At 62.3% G+C, this 19625-nt stretch overlaps 5 protein-coding genes across 9 annotated transcripts; 4 read left to right on the plus strand and 1 right to left on the minus strand.

Moving 5' to 3' along the window:
* Nucleotides 1–215: 215 nt before the first annotated feature.
* DNAJC4 (DnaJ heat shock protein family (Hsp40) member C4) lies at nucleotides 216–3469 on the plus strand. Of its 2 annotated transcripts, none has more exons than XM_008708963.2 (6): nucleotides 216–710; nucleotides 1383–1476; nucleotides 1955–2139; nucleotides 2228–2389; nucleotides 3099–3185; nucleotides 3279–3469. In XM_008708963.2, the coding sequence occupies exons 1-6, from the start codon at nucleotides 586–588 to the stop codon at nucleotides 3379–3381; spliced, it is 756 nt and encodes a 251-aa protein (XP_008707185.1). In that variant the 5' UTR covers nucleotides 216–585; the 3' UTR covers nucleotides 3382–3469. The 2 variants fall into 2 exon arrangements, with proteins under 2 accessions (XP_008707185.1, XP_008707184.1); XM_008708962.2 differs by having other exon boundaries at nucleotides 218–710; nucleotides 2225–2389.
* Nucleotides 3470–3933: 464 nt separating this feature from the next.
* On the plus strand, nucleotides 3934–7219 carry VEGFB (vascular endothelial growth factor B). 2 transcript variants are annotated; one of them, XM_040639298.1, is made up of 7 exons: nucleotides 3934–4075; nucleotides 4642–4684; nucleotides 4998–5194; nucleotides 5365–5438; nucleotides 5658–5693; nucleotides 5950–6185; nucleotides 6773–7219. In XM_040639298.1, the coding sequence occupies exons 1-6, from the start codon at nucleotides 4016–4018 to the stop codon at nucleotides 6161–6163; spliced, it is 624 nt and encodes a 207-aa protein (XP_040495232.1). In that variant the 5' UTR covers nucleotides 3934–4015; the 3' UTR covers nucleotides 6164–6185; nucleotides 6773–7219. The 2 variants fall into 2 exon arrangements, with proteins under 2 accessions (XP_040495232.1, XP_040495233.1); XM_040639299.1 differs by having other exon boundaries at nucleotides 6051–6185.
* Nucleotides 7220–8972: 1753 nt separating this feature from the next.
* Nucleotides 8973–11812, plus strand: FKBP2 (FKBP prolyl isomerase 2). Of its 3 annotated transcripts, none has more exons than XM_008708964.2 (6): nucleotides 8973–9117; nucleotides 10370–10538; nucleotides 10869–10981; nucleotides 11103–11149; nucleotides 11509–11544; nucleotides 11634–11812. In XM_008708964.2, exons 1-6 carry the CDS (start codon nucleotides 9056–9058, stop codon nucleotides 11693–11695), a joined length of 489 nt encoding a protein of 162 aa, XP_008707186.1. In that variant the 5' UTR covers nucleotides 8973–9055; the 3' UTR covers nucleotides 11696–11812. The 3 variants fall into 3 exon arrangements, with proteins under 3 accessions (XP_008707186.1, XP_008707188.1, XP_008707187.1); XM_008708966.2 differs by lacking the exon at nucleotides 8973–9117 and adding an exon at nucleotides 9534–9647; XM_008708965.2 differs by lacking the exon at nucleotides 8973–9117 and adding an exon at nucleotides 10068–10199.
* LOC121104785 (translation initiation factor IF-2) lies at nucleotides 9209–10081 on the plus strand. The gene has a single exon (XM_040639300.1). It carries the CDS (start codon nucleotides 9266–9268, stop codon nucleotides 10061–10063), a length of 798 nt encoding a protein of 265 aa, XP_040495234.1. The 5' UTR covers nucleotides 9209–9265; the 3' UTR covers nucleotides 10064–10081.
* A 398-nt stretch (nucleotides 11813–12210) lies between the features above and the next one.
* On the minus strand, nucleotides 12211–14581 carry PPP1R14B (protein phosphatase 1 regulatory inhibitor subunit 14B). Its single transcript, XM_008709112.2, is given in 6 exon segments — nucleotides 12211–12548; nucleotides 12644–12676; nucleotides 12974–13057; nucleotides 14156–14437; nucleotides 14439–14545; nucleotides 14548–14581. Coding segments are annotated over 6 exon segments (609 nt in total). The 3' UTR covers nucleotides 12211–12479.
* Nucleotides 14582–19625: the final 5044 nt, after the last annotated feature.

Here is a 19625-nt window from a genome sequence, read left to right on the forward strand (position 1 = left end):
CCGGCACAGAGCGACGAAAGCTGGGTCGAAAGCCGCAATGAGGGCGGGCAGCATCCCTCCTGCTTCGCGGATGGGCGCCAGGAGCCCTTCCGCGGGTCCGCGGGCCTCAACCTCGTTGGGCGGGCCCGAGGCGCCAAAAGCCAATGGGTGTGCGGGGTGTGGCCTTCGACGCACGTCCGGACCTTCCGGCTCGGTAGGCGTGGTCTGGGCGGCTAAGCCACTGAGAATGTGGAGGCGGGGCCTGAATAGGCGCTGGAGTTGGCGGCCGCGGAATCCGTGAGCGCAGCGGAGGCGGGGCTTGGCGGGCCCCTCCTTCACCCGCCCCCAAGCTCGCAGGGTCGGGATGGGGGTCTCGGTGTCCGGGACTGCTTGTCTCGGACACCGAGACCAGTGTGGGGAGGGGCCCTGGACGCCCGGGTCAGAGGCAGGGGCAGGTCCAGGACACTGGGGTCTGGTCCCGAGTAAAGGAGGCCCCACCGCCCCTGGGTTCCCCAAGGCAGCTTCAGTTTGCCTTCGCAAGTAAACGGGGCCAGGCCCTTCCCTTTGGCCCCGGAGTGTTTGAAGTGTGGTCCTATTCTGGTCCTAATGCCCTCCTCTTCGTGGCCTCCTTTCAAACGCCGCCTGCCTGTCGCCATGCTGTCCCTGTTCCTGTGCCGGTTGTGGCCCCGCAGCCCTCCCACCCGGCTCTTCTCAGCGGCCACCGGGCAGCGGTGAGTCGGGGGCCGGGGGCAGCCCCCCCCCCCCCATTCAGTGGGTTTTCCTTGAGGAGAGCCTGCCCAGCTCCAGGCCTGAACGTAGGTACTACGGTAGTTGTGATCTCTCTATTCTGTCAGGTGCCTTACAGGCTGTTTCAGGTAACCCTCGCCTTCACGATGGAGGACACAAGATCATACAGCAAGTTAGGTGGCAATAGTGGAATTTGAGTCCAAGCCAAACTCAGTGCTCTTTTCACGACTGTAGTGGTCGTCAAGCATCATTGTGCAACTCACTGGAGGGCTGGGGTGGGGGTGGCTTACAAAAATGCAAATTCCTAGGCCCTGTTCTGGAGATTCTGATCTGCAGGCATGAAGTGGGGTTCGCGAATCTGTTTTTGCTTTTTTTTTTTTTAAACAAACTTCCGGGGTGTTTCTGACACAAGGGGTCTGAGGGCTACACGTTGAGATGTTCTGATCTGCACCATACCTGAAATGCTCAAAAAGGGAGGGATGATTTGGAGGTGGATCTCCCTTGGCACCGACCTCAGCTTCCTCACCTCCTGGTTTCTTTTCTTTTTCCTCCTGGTTTCTGAGTTGAGGAGTGTGGTCCAGGGGGGCTGGGAGGAGGAGGGGGGGAATATCCTCTGTGTTTCCATAGCCCCTGCAGTTTCTGGCTTATCTCCACAGGTCTGGCCCCAGGAACTACTATGAACTGTTAGGGGTGCATCCTGGTGCCAGCACTGAAGAAGTTAAGCGAGCTTTCTTCTCCAAGTCCAAAGAGGTACCAGTGGTCCTAGATGGGGAGGAAGGAGGGTCAGTCTGAGCCAGATAGGGTACATTTCAGACTCCCAGGAGTGGAGTTGAGTGGCTCATTCTGGATGGTGCCACATTCCCTTAGCATGTATAGAGAGGGCAGAGTTCTGGCCAGTTGGGAGGAAAGGTTGGGGGCAGGAGCCAGGGCTTCTGTGTGGTGGGCTGGACTTGGCTCTTTTGACCTGCCTGCTCTTGAGAAAGCCTGGACCTGGGCATATGGCGAGAGCCAGGCAGCAGGTGGGGAGGGCCTGAACAAGGGGAGGGGGCAGGAGTCTGTGGTTCCTGACTCTTCGGCCTTCTAGAGGGGTGGGCAGCCCTGAGATTGAGGGTTCCTGTCCAGGCAGGGCCTCTGAGAGTGATTTGAGCCTTTGTGGGTGGACATTATTGGGATGGGTTCTGTGAAGGGCCATGGAAAAAGAGCTGAAGAGAGTCCTGCCCCACCCCAGCTGCACCCTGACCGGGACCCTGGGAATCCAGCCCTGCACAGCCGCTTTGTGGAGCTGAGCGAAGCGTACCAAGTGCTCAGCCGAGAGCAGAGCCGCCGCAGCTATGATCACCAGCTCTGCTCAGCAGCTCCTCCAAAGTCTCCAGGAGCCACAGCGCATCCCGGGTCTGCTCATGGAGCACACAGGTACAGTCGTCCTGCCCCGGCTTGCCCCACCCCCCGCGTCTCCTGGGGAGCCTCATCCCCACACTTCCTTTCTTCCCCCTCCCAGCAGCTCCTGGGAACCCCCCAATGCACAGTACTGGGCCCAGTTTCATGGTGTGAGGCCTCAGGGACCGGAGTCGAGGCAGCAGCAGCACAAACACAACCAGCGGGTGCTGGGGTACTGCGTCCTGATCATGCTGGCGGGTATGGGCCTGCACTATGTGGCCTTCAGGTGATCTCTGCCTTCCCCCTGGGGTGATGGGCAGAGGGCAGGGGGAGGGGAAGCCCACTGTGGTCAGCCACACATCCACCTGTGGGGCCTGCACTTTTGTGTCTCTCAGGCTAAGAATGGCATGAAATAGGTCTCCTGAGCGTCTCCTTACTTGGCAGGGGTAGCTCTGCATTCACTAAAGGCTAATGTCATTTTCCGTTTTTTTTGGCATTTGAATGTAAATCTTGGGTGCTGCTGCCAGGGCGTGCTGGAGCCATCGAAGAGCAGGCCCAAGAAGGAAATATGTTGTAACTGGGCCTCACCGGCAGCTATCCTCGCTTGTTGGGCAATCGGCTATCTCCCTGCCACCCTTTTACGCATGCCCTGGATACCGAGGCTCCCCAACAAAGCTGCCCAATGACTGGTGCCCACAGCTAGCAGGCTGCCGAGCTCAGTGATGGAGATGTATACCCTTGCTAGTCTCTGGCGAGGAGGAACACCCCGATGTTCAGACCTGCTGTCTCCGCCTTCCACAGAACAGCCGGGGACCTGGGTCACCAGCGGACGCTGGAAAAGCCCCGGCCGTTCTGGGCCCCTCTCCCCGCCTAGCGCAGGCAGTTAGGCAGGGGTCCTCACAGATGTAAAGCTGTGAGACCCTAGAGTGGCATGGTCGGCGTGGGATGGATTTGGGGGACCGCAGGGATTGGGGTTAATTGCAACCCCCTTGCAGGAAGCTGGAGCAGATGCACAGGAGCTTCATGGACGAAAAGGATCGCATCATTACAGCCATCTACAATGACACACGGGCTCGCGCCAGGTCTGTCCCTGCGTCATCCTGCCCTCCCTTCACTGTCCCGGCACCACCCTCCGGGATCCTACGTCCTGACCGCCCAGGTGCTCTCTCCTGCAGGGCCAACAGAGCGAGGCTCCAGGAGAATCTGCAGAGGCGGCAGCAGCAGCCACCACCTGGAGACCCAGGGATCCCGACTCCGTTCACAGGCACCCGCCCATGAGCGGCTCATGGGGGCTGCCCTGTGTTCCCTCCTTGGTACCCCGCGGGACTTCCCACTCCCCAAAACGCGTGCAATAAAGTGCTTCTCAGAGGTCGTGCCCGGCTCCTTGCTTTCGGCCCAGCGGCCCCCTCCCGGGCCTCGCCGGGAGACAGCACCCCGCCCTCCGGGTCCTGGCGGCGGCGACCCGGGAGCCCGGCCCCCTGGGCGGTGCGTCCCCTTTCCCCTGCTGCGGCGGGCGGGGGGTGTGTGGAGGGGGCGGGCCCCGGCGGCGGCCTCGCCCCCCCTCCCCCGCCCCGCCCCCGCCCCGCGGCCCGGTGGGGAGCGCGTGTCTGGGTCACATGAGCCGCCCGCCCGCCAGCCCGGGCCCGGCCCCCCGCCGCCCCCGCCGTCCCCGCCGCCGCCGCCCGCGCCGCCACGGCCGCCCGCCGCCCGGCTCCTCCGGCCGCCGCTGCTGCGCTGCGCTGCGCTGCCTGCGCTCAGGGCTCGGGAGGGGGCCGCGGAGGAGCCGCCCCCCGCGCCCGGCCCCCGCCCGCCGCGCCCGGGCCCGCGCCATGGGGCTCTGGCTGCCGACGCCCCCCGCGCCACCGGGCTAGGGCGATGCGGGCGCCCCCGGCGCGCGGCCCCCGCGGGCACCATGAGCCCCCTGCTCCGCCGCCTGCTGCTCGCCGCGCTCCTGCAGCTGGCCCCCGCCCAGGTACGTGCGTCCCCGACATCCCGCCCGCCCGCCGTGCCCTCTCTCAAGGTTGGCGGAAGTGGGGAGACGCGGAGCCGCCTCTGCCTCGGGGATCCGCGGGGTCCGGTTGCGGACCGGGGCGTGGTGGGGATCCGGCCAGGGCATCCCCCGGGAGGAGTCCCTCCGCGCCGGCCCGCCAGCCCGCCGGCCCATCTGCCCAGCCCCGGGCCACTCCCCTGCCCCACCCCGTCCCCTGGGCTCGGCCGGGGGCGGAGATGCTTGGTGCCCGCAGGACTTGGTTCGGCGCCCACTTGCCCCCTCCTGACCTGCGGCCTCCGAATCAGCCGGCCCCCTGCTTGGATATTGGACGCCACCGCCGCTGCCGCCGCCACCGTCGTGGTTGGGGCAGGTCTCAGGTGGCCAAGAGAGGATAGGTAAAGCTAGAGTGACCCCAGGAGCAGAGCAATCTGGAAAAATGTCACAGAGGAGTTGAAGCCTTTTGACGGCCAGGGCAGAGCCCTGGGGACAGCGACAGGGCCAGCCCTTCCTTGAGTGCACCTTGGGTCCAGGTCCCTTCTCTCCTACAGGGCCCTGTGTCCCAGCCTGATGCCCTCGGCCACCAGAAGAAAGGTAATAGTAACGATAACTGCACTAACCAGCACTGAGACGGTTTGCCCGACAGTTTGTGTAATCCCAGTCACTCTCCAAGACGCAAACTCTTACTCTGCCCATTTCACAGAAGAGGAAATTGAGGCAGTGGGGTTCCTGGGGTCTTGGGCAGGGGAAGACAGGTTGTGAGGGCAGAGAGAGGACTGGCGGAGGGTGGCTGTGACACAGGAATGAGAGAGAACAGCTGCACGGGACAGGGGACAGGGGACAGGGGAACCAGGGAGAAGCTGCAGGAAATCCAGCCTGGACTTAACCCTTGTGCATCTGCCCCCAGTGGTGTCATGGATAGATGTGTATGCCCGTGCCACCTGCCAGCCGCGGGAGGTGGTGGTGCCCCTGACCGTGGAGCTCATGGGCTCCATGGCCAAGCAACTGGTGCCCAGCTGCGTGACGGTGCAGCGCTGCGGTGGCTGCTGCCCTGACGACGGCCTGGAGTGCGTGCCCACCGGGCAGCACCAAGTCCGAATGCAGGTGCTGGGGCAGGTGGGGTATGCCCGGCTGGGGTGGATGCTGGTGCTCTGGGGGCGGTGGCCAGAGCCTTACCTGGTGGGCAAGCTGTTCTCCCTCCAGCCCATGAGGCATTCCCTCCCCTGCCGCCGCATCGTCTCTCACATTGTCTCTCCTCCATCTCTGGGATACAGATCCTCATGATCCGTTACCCGAGCAGTCAGCTGGGCGAGATGTCCCTGGAAGAACACAGCCAGTGTGAATGCAGGTGCCAGCCAGCCCCACTTCTGAGCTCTCAGAGACCAGGCTCCGGGGATGGCAGGGCGGGGGGGTGGGGGTTGCGGGGCACAGTGGTACACCACAGTGGGGACCAGATTTCCAAGACTTGAACTGGAGTAGGCCTGGGATCCGGGGTAAGAGAGTAGGAGGCTTGGCTTTTCTGATCCTCTTCCCCTTCTTGTCTTTGTCTGTCCCTCTTACTTTTCAGACCAAAAAAGAGAGAGAGTGCTCTGAAGCCGGACAGGTGAGTCTCTTGGGATTTTGCTGAGGTGGGGTTGGAGCCCAGGCCCAGCAGCCAGAATGTAAAGTGTGGATGGGGTGGGGTAGGGGAGGGGGGTGTATGAGTGTGTCAGGAAGCTGCAGTCCCATCCCCTCTTTCTCCTCCCACTGTGTCCCCCGTCCCCTTTTCCTCTGCTCCCCGAGACTGTGCGCTCTGACCCAACCCCAGCTCCTGGGAAGACTTTTCTTTCCCGCCCCAGACATGTTGCTTCTCCTCCTAGGGCTTCCACTCCCCACCACCGCCCCCAGCCCCGCTCCATTCCGGGCTGGGACTCTGTCCCCGGAGCACCCTCCCCAGCTGACATCACCCATCCCACTCCAGCCCCAGGCCCCTCTGCCCACGCTGCACCCAGCGCCGCCAGCGCCCTGACCCCAGGACCTGCCGCTGTCGCTGCCGACGCCGCAGCTTCCTCCGTTGCCAAGGGCGGGGCCTAGAGCTCAACCCAGACACTTGCAGGTGAGGAGCTGCGGGAAGGCATCGGGCCGGGAGTGGGCCCGGGGTGAGCCTGCCAGGGAAGGGGAAGCCGCTGAATGTGCTGAACAAATATTTACCAAGCATGCACTGGCACTGGGATCAGTGTAAACAGAGTTCACATTCTCATGTGGGAGTCGGACGTGAGGATATGTGATGCCAGCAGAGGAGGTCAAGGGCTGACATTGGGGCACCCGACATGGTCTCCGAGAGGTCACAGATGCCCCGAAGGTAACATCTGTCTGCAGTGAAGATGAGAGAGACGGCTCTCCAATTTGTGAAGCTCTGGGCCTTCCTAAAAGCCCCCATGGGAGACATTTGTCGCACCTTGTGGGCTCTGTGAGAGGCCAAGGGACACCATGGAATCCTTGTCCACCCTTGTCTGAGATGCTTCTCGTCACTCCTCCCTTCCACAGAGAGGCCATGGGGTGGCATCACGTGGGCAGGCCAGTTGGGGCTCACCAGGAGTGGTGGGAGAAAATGGGGTTCACAGAAGGTAACAAAGGGGTGAATCTAGAAGTGCAGGGGCTGAGCCATGCCCGCATGAACAGACCCCTTCCTCCCTTCCTCAGGTGCCGGAAGCTGCGAAGGTGACACGTTGCCTTTCAGACTCAGCAGGGCCACTTGCCTCACAGGCCACCCCTGCCCCCAGAGGGGGACAGGAGGGCAACATGTTGAGAAGAGCCCAGTCCCAAGATCTCCGTGTGGGCAGAAGCTGCTCCAGGACCTGGGCCTCTCAGAGGACTTCCTAGCTGTCCCGGGTCCCTCCAGGCTGCCGTCCAGCAGGGTGGGCAGCTGGACGAGGAGATGTGTAGGCAGCACCAAGGGTCACGGACTAACTCGGGAGAGAAGGGGTCCCATCTCAGTTTTCAACCACCATGTACAAGTGAGCATCTTACAGCGGGCTCCTCTGTCCCCTCACTAAGAAGACACCGATCCTGCGCACATATTGGGAATTGGGCTTCAGTGTGAGAACTGTGACCCCCCCGACCCTGATAAAAGAGATGGAAGGAACTGTCCCTGCCTGTGTCACTGTTTGTCACTGTCCTGGCTGGGGGATTCAGGCACTTTGCATCACACTGCCTCCTCGAACCAGAGCTGGTCTTACTCCCTCATTATGCCGATGGAGGAAACGAGACCCGAGGTCCCCCACCAGGTCACAGACGGAGCCGGAACTGTGTATTCGTCACAGTCCTGTTGTCACATCCAGGCCCTGTCCTCCTTGTTCATCACAAAGGCTGCTTTCTGGAAGGAGATGGCCTGCTGTGGCCAATGAGCTTGAGGTGGGACCCAGATCTGCTGAATGATCTTGGTTGTCACTGCCCCCTCTCTGAGCCTCAGCTTCCACCCTTGGGCTCCAGGAAAGTCTGAGTACGTCTTCACTTGATAGAAAAACCCATCTTCTCTGCTGGGCAGCGCTCCATATGTAAGCTACTTCCTCTAGCTTAACTCTAAAGCCACGCACCTGCCCTGTCCCCACCAGTACCAAAGGGCTGTGGCTGGTGGGCTCGGTTTGGGAGATAGGTCCCCTCACCCCAACCACACAGTTTTCTCCACCTTCACCTCCCTTCCCCTTGGGCTCCCCTCACCAGCCCCTGCTTGGGATTCTCCTGACTTTTGTCTGACCCAGCCTAAGCTCAGTGCCCAGCCTTCTGCCTGCAGCCTCCAGTGTCCCTGGGGCAGAGCGGTGAGGGGTGGACCAAAGGCCAACCTTGGGGACCCAATGCTTTGCCCTGCTGAGACAGGACATTCAGGGGCTAACCCAAAGCGGCTACCCTAATGCAGGCCTTCTCTGAGGTGTGAGATTGGAGGGCAGGGTAGTGATCTTGTTGGGCCTCAGGCAGGAGTGGGGTTAAATCAGAAGAGACAATTCCTGACAGTGATTACCAACTTCAAATCATTTTTCTCAGTTATGCTGTCACCTAAAATGCCATAGCTCAACTGAAGTGAGACAGATGATGGCTGGGGACCCTAGAGCTGGCCCCTCTCCAGCCCACTTAGTGCTGGACACACACAATGTTTCATATGCACCCCTTTGCTTAGTCCTCAATTCTCAGGTCAGCACTGCTGATTATCTTCCTTTTTCAGTTGAGGAAAACTCTGAGGCTTAGAAAGGCTGATGGACCTGGGTATGTGACCGCTAGTCGGCTGTCTCTAACACTCAATTTAGGTTTCGTTGCCTCCCAACTACAAGTTCATTACTTCAATTGAGAGATGTTGACTGCACACGGCTGGGTGCTGGGGCACCTGAAAATACCAGTCTGGTTGGGGAACAGGCCCAGCCAGACCACTGTCATGACTCAGTGGTCAGTGTGCGGCAGGTCGAGGCAGGCTTGGACGCCAGCGCGGAGCAAAGGGAGAGCATTAGCTGTGGGCCAGGGCCTGGTGGATGCAGGGCCGCAGTCCCACAGTGGCCCTGCCAGGTCCTACCAGGCCCAGGAACTTGCTCAAGGTCACATTGCCAGTCGATGATTGCAGACCCCAAATTCAAACCCAAGTCTGAAGCCCAGGCTCTTTCCACTGCAACTAACGAGATCGTGGATCCCGAAGAGGCCCAAGGGGACGTTTGAGAACGCTGTGGAAGAGCCAGGGGATGAAATAAAATGGCGTCTCAAGACCCCCTCCGGGAACCCCCGTCCGCCTGACCTTAATTTCACCTCGACCGGAAGTGCCGAAGGCACTTTAGGAAGTCACTTTCACCTAACCTTACCCACTACCCAGCCACAGGAAGTAGCGCGTCGTCACGTGGTGGCGCGGGGGCGGGGCTGGGGGGAAAGGCCGCCCCAGCGGGCGTTGGCAGCGGGTTTCGCACAGTCCAATGAGGGCGGGCGGCGTGGCCCGGCCTGGTAGCGACGATGACGCGCCTGCGCAGAGGCAGAAGCGCGACTGGGGTTGACTCCGGGGGCGCGGCGAGGAGGTGAGCGGGGGCCACAGCCCGGGCTGGGGGGAGCCGGGGTGCAAGGGGGCAGGCTGGATCAGGCCGGGCAGGAACGGGTCGGGGCTCCGAGTGTCAACGAGGGATAGGTTAGGTGGAAATTGGGGGTTGGGGTCGGAGCTGTCTGGGGATGCCGCAGGGGGAGGGTTCTCACGCCGCACGGGGCGGAGCCCCGGGAGTCGGGGCGGGACGTGGAACAGAGAAGGGTGGAACCTCTGAGCTGGTTCCAGTAGGAGGCGGAGCTCCGGAGCCAGGGGCGGGGCTAGGACAGGTGGGGGGTGGAGCCTGGCCCTTGGAGGAGGAGCTGAAACAGGCGGAAGGCGGAGCCTCGGGTTTGGAGACCGAGGGGGACGGAACCCAGGCGCTGGGGGCGGGCCTTCAGCCGGTGAGTGGTGTGGCTACCGTTCAGGAAAAGGGGTCTGGATCTGTTGAGGGCGGGGCTCCAGGGCAGGGGGCGGAACTACGTCCTCTAAAGGGTGGGGCCAAGGAGTCAAGCGAAGGGGTAGGCCCAGGTAATGGCCCGGGGCGTCCACGCGGGGGCGGTCTCCGCGGGGGCCGGGCCTGGGGACGCGGTAGGCCGAGAACTCCCCCAGGAGAGGTGGTGTGGGTGGAACGGGCTCGGCGGCCACCCGACACGGGGCCAGTATGGGTACCCCGCAGGCCCCCGAGGGCTCAGAGCTGGGGCGGCGCCCCCGGCGGAGGCACAGGCCCGGCCTGGGGGGTGCCTCCGGAGGATCGGGGCTCCCCGGAGCCACCCAGCGGCGATGTGTGGGTCCCTCGGGGCAGGCCCCCTGCAGCGGCCGCAGAAGTGTGGGTGTGCTGGGCGGGGGGCAACTGGGTGTGGCGTGAATGGGGTCGCCCAGTCGAGGCAACGGCTGGGCAGCCAGATAGGGTCTGGACTTTGCGTAAAGGGACGGGTGGGAATTGAAGAGTGGAGATGGGGACCGGGAGGGAAGGAAGGGCTGGGGGTGAGCAAAGGGGCGGGGCCCTGGCTGCTGTGGCCTCCCCTGACCCCCTCCCCCCGCTGCTGGGGTCCTCGGGCAAGCCCCCTTCTCACTGGACTGGTAAGTGTGGCCGCGGAGCCCGGGGGAGGGGGCGGTGACCCGGGACAAGGGGATCCCCAGGGGCAGGCAAGGTACGGTGGGGGTGGAATTCTCCTGGTACCTACTATTCCACGCCTTCCCCGCCCTACCCCCCGGTCGGTTGGTCGGTCGGTCGGGGTCTGTCCCCGCAGAGACATGAGGCTGAGCTGGGTCCTGACAGTACTGTCCATCTGCCTGAGCGCCCTGGCCACTGCTGCGGGGGCCGAGGGCAAACGGAAGCTGCAGATCGGGGTCAAGAAGCGGGTAGACCACTGTCCCATCAAATCGCGCAAGGGGGACGTCCTGCACATGCACTACACGGTGGGTGAGGGAGTGGAGCATTTGGGGTGGGTGGGGCTTCTGGGGACCTGAGAGGACTTGGAAACCAGATCCCTCATCCTACAAGGTGGGTGACCTTGGGCGAGTCCCCTCCCCCTTTTACACTAGTTTCCGTAGTTCTACCCTGCTGTTCACTGCCTGATTCCCAGGTTGGCACCAGCAAGCAATGACAATGTCCTATGAGCTGTCCAAGGCTCTGTCCCCTTCTAGGGCTATGGCTGCCAATGGGGAGCCCCCTTGGGGAGAGCAGCTGGGTGGGGAGGTGTGTCAGACTGGACCCTCCTCTTCACTGGCCTTCCCATGGTCCCACAGGGGAAGCTGGAAGATGGGACGGAATTTGACAGCAGCCTGCCCCAGAACCAGCCCTTTGTCTTCTCCCTGGGCACAGGCCAGGTCATCAAGGGCTGGGACCAGGGGCTACTGGGGTGAGTCGGGGGGCCATGGCTGTGGTTGAGGAGGTTGATTGTGGGAGGCAAGCCCCAGGGATAGGGTGGGGGGCAGGGAGCCTGGGTGCTTGCCATGTGCTGAACATGTGTTGTCCTGCAGGATGTGTGAGGGAGAAAAGCGCAAGCTGGTGATCCCATCAGAGTTGGGTAAGAGGCCCTTCCTGAGCCTGGATAGGGGAGTTGGGGGTGTGTGTCTGGGGAAGGGTGAAGGCTGGTTCAGCCTCTGCATTGGTCTCCACCCCGTCCATTCATTATGGCGCATGCCTCTGCCAAGTCTAGCTATGTCCAGCAGTGAGAACAGGGCAAGACCCCTGGGACACTGGATTCTGGTGCCCACCCTCTGCCCTGTACCAGACCTTTTGTAGCCCCTTCGCATCTCCATTACACCTTCTGCATTTCTGGCTTTCTTGTTGAGATGGGCAGAGGCCTGGCTTCAGCGGATGCCTGCCCCACACCTCTCCCTTTGCCAGGCTACAGCTTACTATTTCTTTGTGCATCTTTGACAGGGTACGGAGAGCGGGGAGCTCCCCCAAAGATTCCAGGTAATATACCTTCCTGCCCCCCATGTCCTGCACCCATCTCGTCTCCCTGTGGTCCTAGTTCTCATTCTGTCCCCTCTTCTCCCCTGCAGGTGGTGCAACCCTCGTGTTTGAGGTGGAGCTGCTCAAAATCGAGCGACGTTCAGAACTGTAGCGAAACTGGGGAGGGGCAGTGGAGAGGCCCCCATCAGGGACCAGACTGTTTAAAACAAAAAACAAAACCAAAAAAAACACAAAAAAAACCACACAAAAAAAAGACCCTTAAAGTCCATGGAGTGAGCCTGTGTGTGTTTGTGGGCCCCGAGAAACTGAACTAGCCCACAGCTTCAGCTGGTATACCCTCTCCCTTGGCACCACGTACCCCTCTTCTTTCTTGACTACAGAGAGCCTTGGGGGTGCGCTCAGTGGCATGGGGATCACGATGGCCAGGCCCTAGGTGGCATAGTGGCCTCTTGCCCAGAGGAAAAGGAGTGTTCCTGCCTGCCAACAGCAACACCACTTCCCCCAGTTCCCCAGCCACTTCCAGCTCTTGGTCTGGGAGCCAGCACTGGGCTATCGCCATGGCTACGTGGCCCTCTGGAAGGCCTGCGGTCACCTGGGAAGCAGCTGAGCTGGCAGCAGCTGCAGAGCAGTGTGTCCCCCCAAAACAGACCAGCCGAGCCTGTGAGCTGCACCAAAGGCAAATCCTAACTTTATTAAAGGGCCGCGCCGCAGAGTCAATATAAAAACACAAAAAGTCCCATCAGTTTAATAACAATAAAAAACCCCAAAAATGGAAAACTGAGGGGGCAGGGAAGAGGCCCCTGGGCCAGGGGCACGGGGAGCCCTGCTCATGGCACCAGGCCTGGCCGCAGGGCCCCCCGGTATTGCTGTTGCTACGAGGTCGGGGGGGCAGCGATTGTCCTGTGGGAGCCACCGTTCACCTGGGTCAAGGACCCTTACTTCTTCTGGGGTGTGCTTAGCTTCTGCATGCCCCGGATCTTGTCCAGCAGGCCAGAGATGAAGGCCTGAACAGAAGGGAGGACATTAGGGAGACCAGACCTCAAGATGACAGAAACCCAGGCTCCTTTCACCCCAGCCTCCGGGGAAACCACCTACTTACCTCAGTGGGTTTGTAACAGTCAACCAGCAGCTCCTAGAAGGGCATGGAAGGGTAAGTGTAGGTGTGAGTTCTAAGGAACAAGGGACCCCGAGTTCATCTGTACCCACTTCCAAGGGAGTGGGGGCACCCCAAGGCACAGGCGATGCCACAGCCACTCAACAGCTAGGCAAGCATCATTAGCCCCATTTGACAGAGGCAGAAGCCGAGGCTCAACATCCCCGAGTTGAGTGACTAAAACCAAAGAAGGCTAAATCTAGAGCTTACCCAAGGGGCAGTGCCTCCAGGCAGCCCTCCCCTCCCTGATCCCCCTACCTGGCCCTGCTGTCTCACCTTGACCCTGGCAGCCCGGGTATCATCACTCTCCATGTCCAGGAGTTCATCCACATCAATCTCCAACTCTGGGATCTCCTCTTCCTGGGGTGGGGGTGGGGGAGGAGGGAGAGACAAGGGCCTGAGTTGGGAGAGAGGGTGTGAGAGGGGCTCTGGCTGAGGCCCCTGCCCTACCGCAGGATGAGCCAGCCTTCTTTGCCCAGCAGACAGCGGCAGCTGTCCGAGGAAGAAAACAGATCAGGCCTGTGCCAAGGCAAAACGCCCAGTGAGGGGGGGAGCTTCCTGTCCCTGCCAGTTGGGCACCGTGGGTGCCAGACAGGGCCAGACAGCTAGGGCTGGGGGACCCTGGGCTGAGAACCCTGCAGATGTGTTGCCCCAACTTCCCGGCCCCCCTCTCAGTCAGTGCACAGGTGGGGCCAGCTGTCTCAACTCCTCACAGCCCCTACCCCTCCCCCAAACACCTGTCACAGCTTCCCAGGAGTGGGGAGGAAGTAAAGGGTGAGGGGTCAGTGGGAAGGACCCAGGCCTGGTAAGGGGGAAACAAAGAGCCTATGCTTTGCTGAGGGAGGGGGTGCCGCCACCCCTCCCCCCCCAGGAAGCGTCTATCCAGTCTGGAGCCAGCTGCATTCCAGGGCTGGTCTAGGGTAGGCAGCACAGGGCAAGCCCACTCCTCCACCCTGCCCCCCGGGGCCTGAGTCACCATTTGAGCAAGGAAGGAGTCATGGGGTGGAGAACCAGAACCCAGAGGACGGCTAGCCTGCCCCTACTCCGAAATGGAGCTGCAGGCTGGCCCATTAGAACAGCCCAGACCCTTTACAATCCCACCAGGCTTGCGCCTTTTACCAGTGTAGGTTAGCAGGCACCAGGTAGCCCTCCTTTCCACCGGCAGCCCAGGCTAGCCTCCTGCCTCCTACCCATGGCCCAGACTATCCCTTGAGGCTTCTGGAAGACCCCAAGCTTGACCAGGGTAGTGACACGAGGAAGTCATGAGGGAGAAGACAGGAGTGACTTAAGGTCAGACAAGAAAGAGCACACACTGGGGGCGGGGAGTATAGAAAGGGAGGGGAGCGCGCGGAAGCGTAGCGCCCATTGACTCCGGGTGACAGGCGGCGCGAGGTGGGGTTCCCAAGCAGCCCAACTAGGGTACGATTTTAGGGTGTCGGCGCAGAGTAGGGGACACACCTGGCAGTCGTAGAGGCGAGTGAGCTGCTCCAGGATCCACTCCTCCAAGTTGAGGCGCTTCCGTAGCTCCTTGCGGTCGTACTTGACGGTGACCTTCCCTTGGCGCCTCACTGGGCCCTCGTCGTCCGCGCCGCCCGGGCCCTCGCCTGCAGCCCCAGGGGGGCTCTGAAAGTAGACGCGGGGCCCTGGGCCACCACTGCCTGGCCCGGGGGCCGGGGCAGCCAACGCCGCGCCCCCCGCGGGGCCGCTGTCCGCCATGGCGGCCGCCGGGGCCACGTGCGCGCGTCGGGCCCCTCCCTGCGCCGCCGCCTCCGGGACGCCCGCCGGCTGGCTCCGGGCCGCAGGCTCGGGTTAGCTCGCGGGCTCGGTTCCGCACGGCTCCGCGGCGAGGGCGGCGGCGGGGGCGCCCGGGGGCAGCTGCAGCATGCGGAGCCCCCGGGCCTGGCCTGGCCGCGCCCCGCCCCCTCCCCGCCGATCCGCCCGCCCTTTGTCCCCCGCGGCCGCCGCCCGAGCCGCCGCCGCCGCCGCCGCCGCGAAGCCGCTTTCTCTGTCTCGCTCGCTTCCCCCGCCCCCCGACCACACCCCCTTAAAGGGCCAGTCCCTCTGCAGGCCCCTCACTCCCACCCCGCCCCCGGCCAGGGGCTAGGGGAGGGTCTAGTCGTCAGGGGTTGGGTCCTGGCTGTCTGATATATCCCTCTTAAGCTTTCTACCTCTACCCTGGCGTTCTAGGCGCCCGGTAGCGGGATTTGGGCTCCCGCCGGGACCCTAGTATTCAGTCCTCACTGACGCAAAAACAGGGGTCATCTGGGAATGAAGGGGAGTGGGCAGTATGTGCAGGGTGGGGGTCTGGAGAGACTTGGGAGCCCCCGACGTCTGAGTCCTCCGGTCCTTGACCAGAGGAGGGCAAGCAGCCTTCTCCGCGTAGACCGACACGTGGACCAGGCTCCCAAGGGTGGAGGGGTGGAGAAAGCGGACAGGAGCTGCCCAGGTCCCCGGACGCCGTACTCGACGAGGACGCGCAACCCCGAAGGTGGAGGCCCAGGTTAGGGGTGAGTGGAACCGGCTCAAAGGCCTGAAGGGCTAGACCCTAGGCTGCCACCGCCCACCTGCCAAGATGGCGGCGGTGAACGGGATTATGGGAAATGTAGTTCTCGGCGGCTGGCCGGGCCTGGCCGCCCCTCCCCCTCAGCCGCGCTAGGGCGGGGAAACGCAGAACTTGTTTGGGGCGCCCTCGTTCGGCTGGCTTCGACAGGGCGCTGCCAGCCGCGCCTTCCCGCCCCCCGCCCCGCACCTCCCTGCAACCTCTATGTGTACAAAGAGGGAACTCAGGAGTAAAGAGCTGAGAAATGGGGGAGACGGCACCCCCGATAATAAAGATGCTATCAGCTGACCCATAAAAAGCGTTCCTCGAGTCGGTTCCACACAGTCGGCTCCAGCGTGAGGCCGCCTCATTCGCTCTCCCACAGATCGTTACCCTGCAGCGCCTCTGTCCTTCAGTTCTCACAGGCGCCTTACCTGGCGCACCTCTCTCCAGCAGACGGTTCATCTCATTTCCGCACTCCGCGAGATCTTCCGTATCTCTGCATGGTCTCCCTCATTCATGGGATCTCTGTCTCCCACGTCTAGACTGTGTGCTCCGTGGGGCCAAGACTTACTGCTGATGCCCAACGCGGAGTGACCGGCTGGGCTTCAGACCCCCGTGTAGGAGCAGATGACCCGATTCTTGTTCAACCCCCAGCACCGGTGTCAGACTCCTAACTGTTGGCTGAACACGTGACTCAATGAAAGAATGAATGGCTTCCTCTGTGTCTAGCATTTCCTCAGAAGCCTGTGGCAGAGATTCAATGAGAAAATACGTGGAAGGGACAATGACAGTCCCACAGAGGTCGAGTCACACAGCTAGAGCTGGAGCTCAGCTGGTGAACCCAGGCCCCCTGACACAAAGTCTCTACTCACCATCCCCCCACCCCTAGATAGCACCCAACAAGGGCATACAGCCCCTCTGAGATGCTTCCACGGATGGCAGGCTCGCCCTCTGCAGTCCCAGGCTGAGTCTCCACACCTGAGGGGCAGTAAGTGGTTCTGTCCCAGCCTCTCACAGACATCTTCTCTCTGGATGTCAGAGAAGCCCACAGCAGCAGGCAGGGTTCAGAGAGAGGCTGAGACTGGCCCAAGGTCACCAGCTGGTGCTGCAGTCAAACTTGAACCCAGAACTTTGAGCTTACCCTGTAGCTGAGAAAAAGAGACAATGAATGCAGAGGCCGGGAAGGGTATGTGTTGCAGGAACAGCAACGTGGGCTTCTCCCTGAGGGGCCTGGGTTGGAGGCAGGCTCTTAGGGCTCATCCCAGGACCCGTAGAGGGGGCTCACGCCTGCTCCCTCCCCAACCCTTCTCCTGGCCTTATCCTCCTGTCAGCCAGCTTGGGGAGCTGGTGGAGGGCTGACCCTCGCTTTCGCAGATTAGGCAGGACCCATTCTTTCCACCAGGAGCCCCATCCCTGGCCTGGCCTCTGGCTCCCAGCCTGGCCTGTGGGAAGGGCAATTTCCCTGAGTCCAAATTCCCTACCACACCCTACCTCACCCCACCAGGGCAGGTCTGCTCTCTGAACCACAGCATTGATTCCGGCCTTAGGGGTGTTCGTAGTTAAGAGGGGAGACACGTACACCATAACTTGCTGTGGGAGTTATGGCCTACAGGCCATAAAGAGCTAGGTACCAGCCCCAGCTCTGTCTCCTCAATGCTGTGAGCCCAAGTGATGACTTTCCTATCCCTCCTGCCCTGAGGGCTAGTGTGAAGGCCTCCTGTCCAAATTTTGGGGTACCCCTGGGGGTTCTCTGGGCAGGGTGGGGAGGCTGACACTCCCGCTCTCCATTTTCTGTGCCATCCCCACTGCTCTGCTGCCTGGTCAGTCCCTTCCTATGGCTACCCACCCTGAGAACGTTAGTGCAGATGGTCATGCTGGCCGGCGGCCTTGTGGGAGGCTGGGCTGCCCTGCACAGAACCTCAGAGTGGAAGAACTGAGTTCAAATCCTAGCTCTGCCCAGCACCAAGGCCATGGGCAAGTCATTTATCTGCTCTGAGCCTCTTCTAGGGGGCTGATTCTACCAGTCTCCAGTGGCTGGGGGCTGAGAGCTCCGTGCTGAGGGCCTGCATCCCAGCCATGGCTCTCCTGCCTAAACCCTCCCGGGACTGGAGTGTGCGGCCACCGTTGCTCGTCATCTTGCCAGCCTCAGACTGTGGCCTTCCCAGCCCCACCCCACCTGAGGTCCCAGCCCCCTCTCTACCAGAGTGCAGCTAAGGCTGCTTTCAGCACCTCTTTGAAGCAGAGGCCCTGGAGAGGGAGGGTCCCGTGGGCCAAGAGCTCGCTTAATCGAGGGTAGAGGCGGAAGGACTGCCTTCCTTCCACCATTACTGCTTGCCGAGAAACCCTATTACCATTATCAAGACGGGAAGAAAGTGTCCAAGGAGGAAGGAGCCCTTTAATGGGGGCTACCCTGGCCTCAGGAGACATGGTGGGGGGGGAGTGGGAGGGAGAGGCTCAGGCTCAGGAAACAGGCTCCCATCCTGTTTTCCAAGGAGCTGCTGCTGCCCAGCATATCTATGAAATATCCTTGTCCAAGGCCTAGAACCCTGGCTCTGCCCCTGCTAGCCCCGGCACTGGCTGGCAGGCCCCCTGCCCCAGAGCTGATCTGTGCCCCTTCCTCTTCCTCCCTGATACCCCCCAGTCTGCTAGCCACTCCTCTGATGTCCAGCTGCCTGCAGCTAGGGCTCGTCTTGTACCCATTTGCTTATTTCACGCTCCCACGATCTCCAGCTTCTGGACAAGGTGACTGAGGCACAGAGGGGCTGGGTTCTGCTGGTAGACTTGAACCCAAGCCTGGAGGAGCAGAGGCCACCACTCTCCACCCTGAGTGGCTCTGCCCAATGAGATCTGGTAATCTCTGGATCTCTGAAGAGTCTGGTTCTGCTGTTCTTGTGAGAGAGGACGAGGGGATCACAAGTCCTGTCCCCTTTTCTTTGTCTCCTCAAGGACAAGGAATGGAGGCAGGATGAGCCAGCTTTCCAGTCAGAGGGCTAAAATCTTCCTACAAAGTTGTGTGACCTTGGGCAAGTCCCTTCTCCTCTCTGGGCCTCAAGCAGAAATCCCGCCCCACAGGGTCTCTGGCCAAGGCAAGGAGATTCCTTAGGTTCGAGTTGGTGTCCAACAAGGTGGGGATTTTGAGGATGGCCAGCACCAGGCAGGGCTCCCCTTAGGGGTCTGAGAGCCTGGGGCGAAGGGCCCTGCAGGGCCCGCTCCTCCTTGGCTGACCCCTCCTCCCCCAGAACCAGCTCCAGTCTCTTTCTGGGTTTCTAGGTGACTTGGCTGGCCCCTCTGGATGAGTTCTACTTTAAACCTACTGCTGCTACTGCCTCTGTATTGGGGGGGCTCCCACAGGGGCCCCCAGGCAGGAGCCCCCCCCAGCCAAGCCCTGCGGGAGGGGCTGCAGCCCCCACCTATCCCAGTGCCCATGTGCCTCCCCCCCCCAACCCTGGAGCACAGATTTCAGGGCACCTGCTGTAGGCCAGGCACCGCAGAGCCCCTCCTCAACCCCCCTTGTCCATGGACACCCGGGAAGCTTCTGAGCCCTCTGGGCAAACGAGCAGTTGTCTCCTTCGCAGTGTTCAGTAGGAAGCCCCACAGGGACAGGGTCCAGGTTCAGTCATGGGGGTCTACAGAACAAGAAGCGGGCTGTTCTAGGGCTCACTCTGGAAGGCCAGGATGCTTAGGTCCTTAAAGGAGGCAGCAGGCGCCCGGCATCCCCGGGCTAGGGACGGGGGAGGGGCGCCTGCCGGCGGGAGGCCCATTAGCTGGCTAAGTGCTCCCAGGGAGGGGGGGCACCGAGCTGCTGCAGGAGGGGGTGAGGCGAAGTGAGGGCGGGGGTGGGGGGTGGGAGTGGCTTTTCCTGCACTCAGCTAAGTGCTGCCGGAGTGTGGTGGGGGCAAGGCTCTGCGCCCCCCGCCCATGCCTGGCCCTCCGGTAGTACCCTCGCCCCCGCCGCTCCGAAACCTAAGCCGGCTGACCCCCCTCCCAGTCTTCAGCAGCGCTCTCTACACCCAGTCCCGTGACTGCACCCTAACAACCACTCTGGCCCCAAGCTCTGTCCTCCAACCCCAGGCAAGTCCGGATGAGCACCCCCGGCCAAGTGCCGGGGTCCAGGTTATGCCCCTGCCCCATCCCCCCTCTGGCTGCTGTCGCCGCCCCGGCCGCCAGGGGGAGCCGCCGATACGGGGCGGGCGGGCCCGACGTGGGTGGGAGGGGGCGGCGCCGCTGCGGCCCCGCCCCCGCCCCGCCCCGCCCGGGCCCCGCCGATTCTCTGGTCTGTCCGGGACAGACTGGCGGGCGGGCGGGCGCTGACGCCGCGGGGCCGGAGCGGGCCGCGCGGGAGCGCGCGGAGGGAGCAGCGGCGCCGTCGGTCCTCGTCGGGGCTCC

The sequence above is a fragment of the Ursus maritimus genome, unplaced genomic scaffold (assembly GCF_017311325.1).
Source record: "Ursus maritimus isolate PB19 unplaced genomic scaffold, ASM1731132v1 scaffold_23, whole genome shotgun sequence".
Taxonomy (NCBI): Eukaryota; Metazoa; Chordata; class Mammalia; order Carnivora; family Ursidae; genus Ursus; species Ursus maritimus.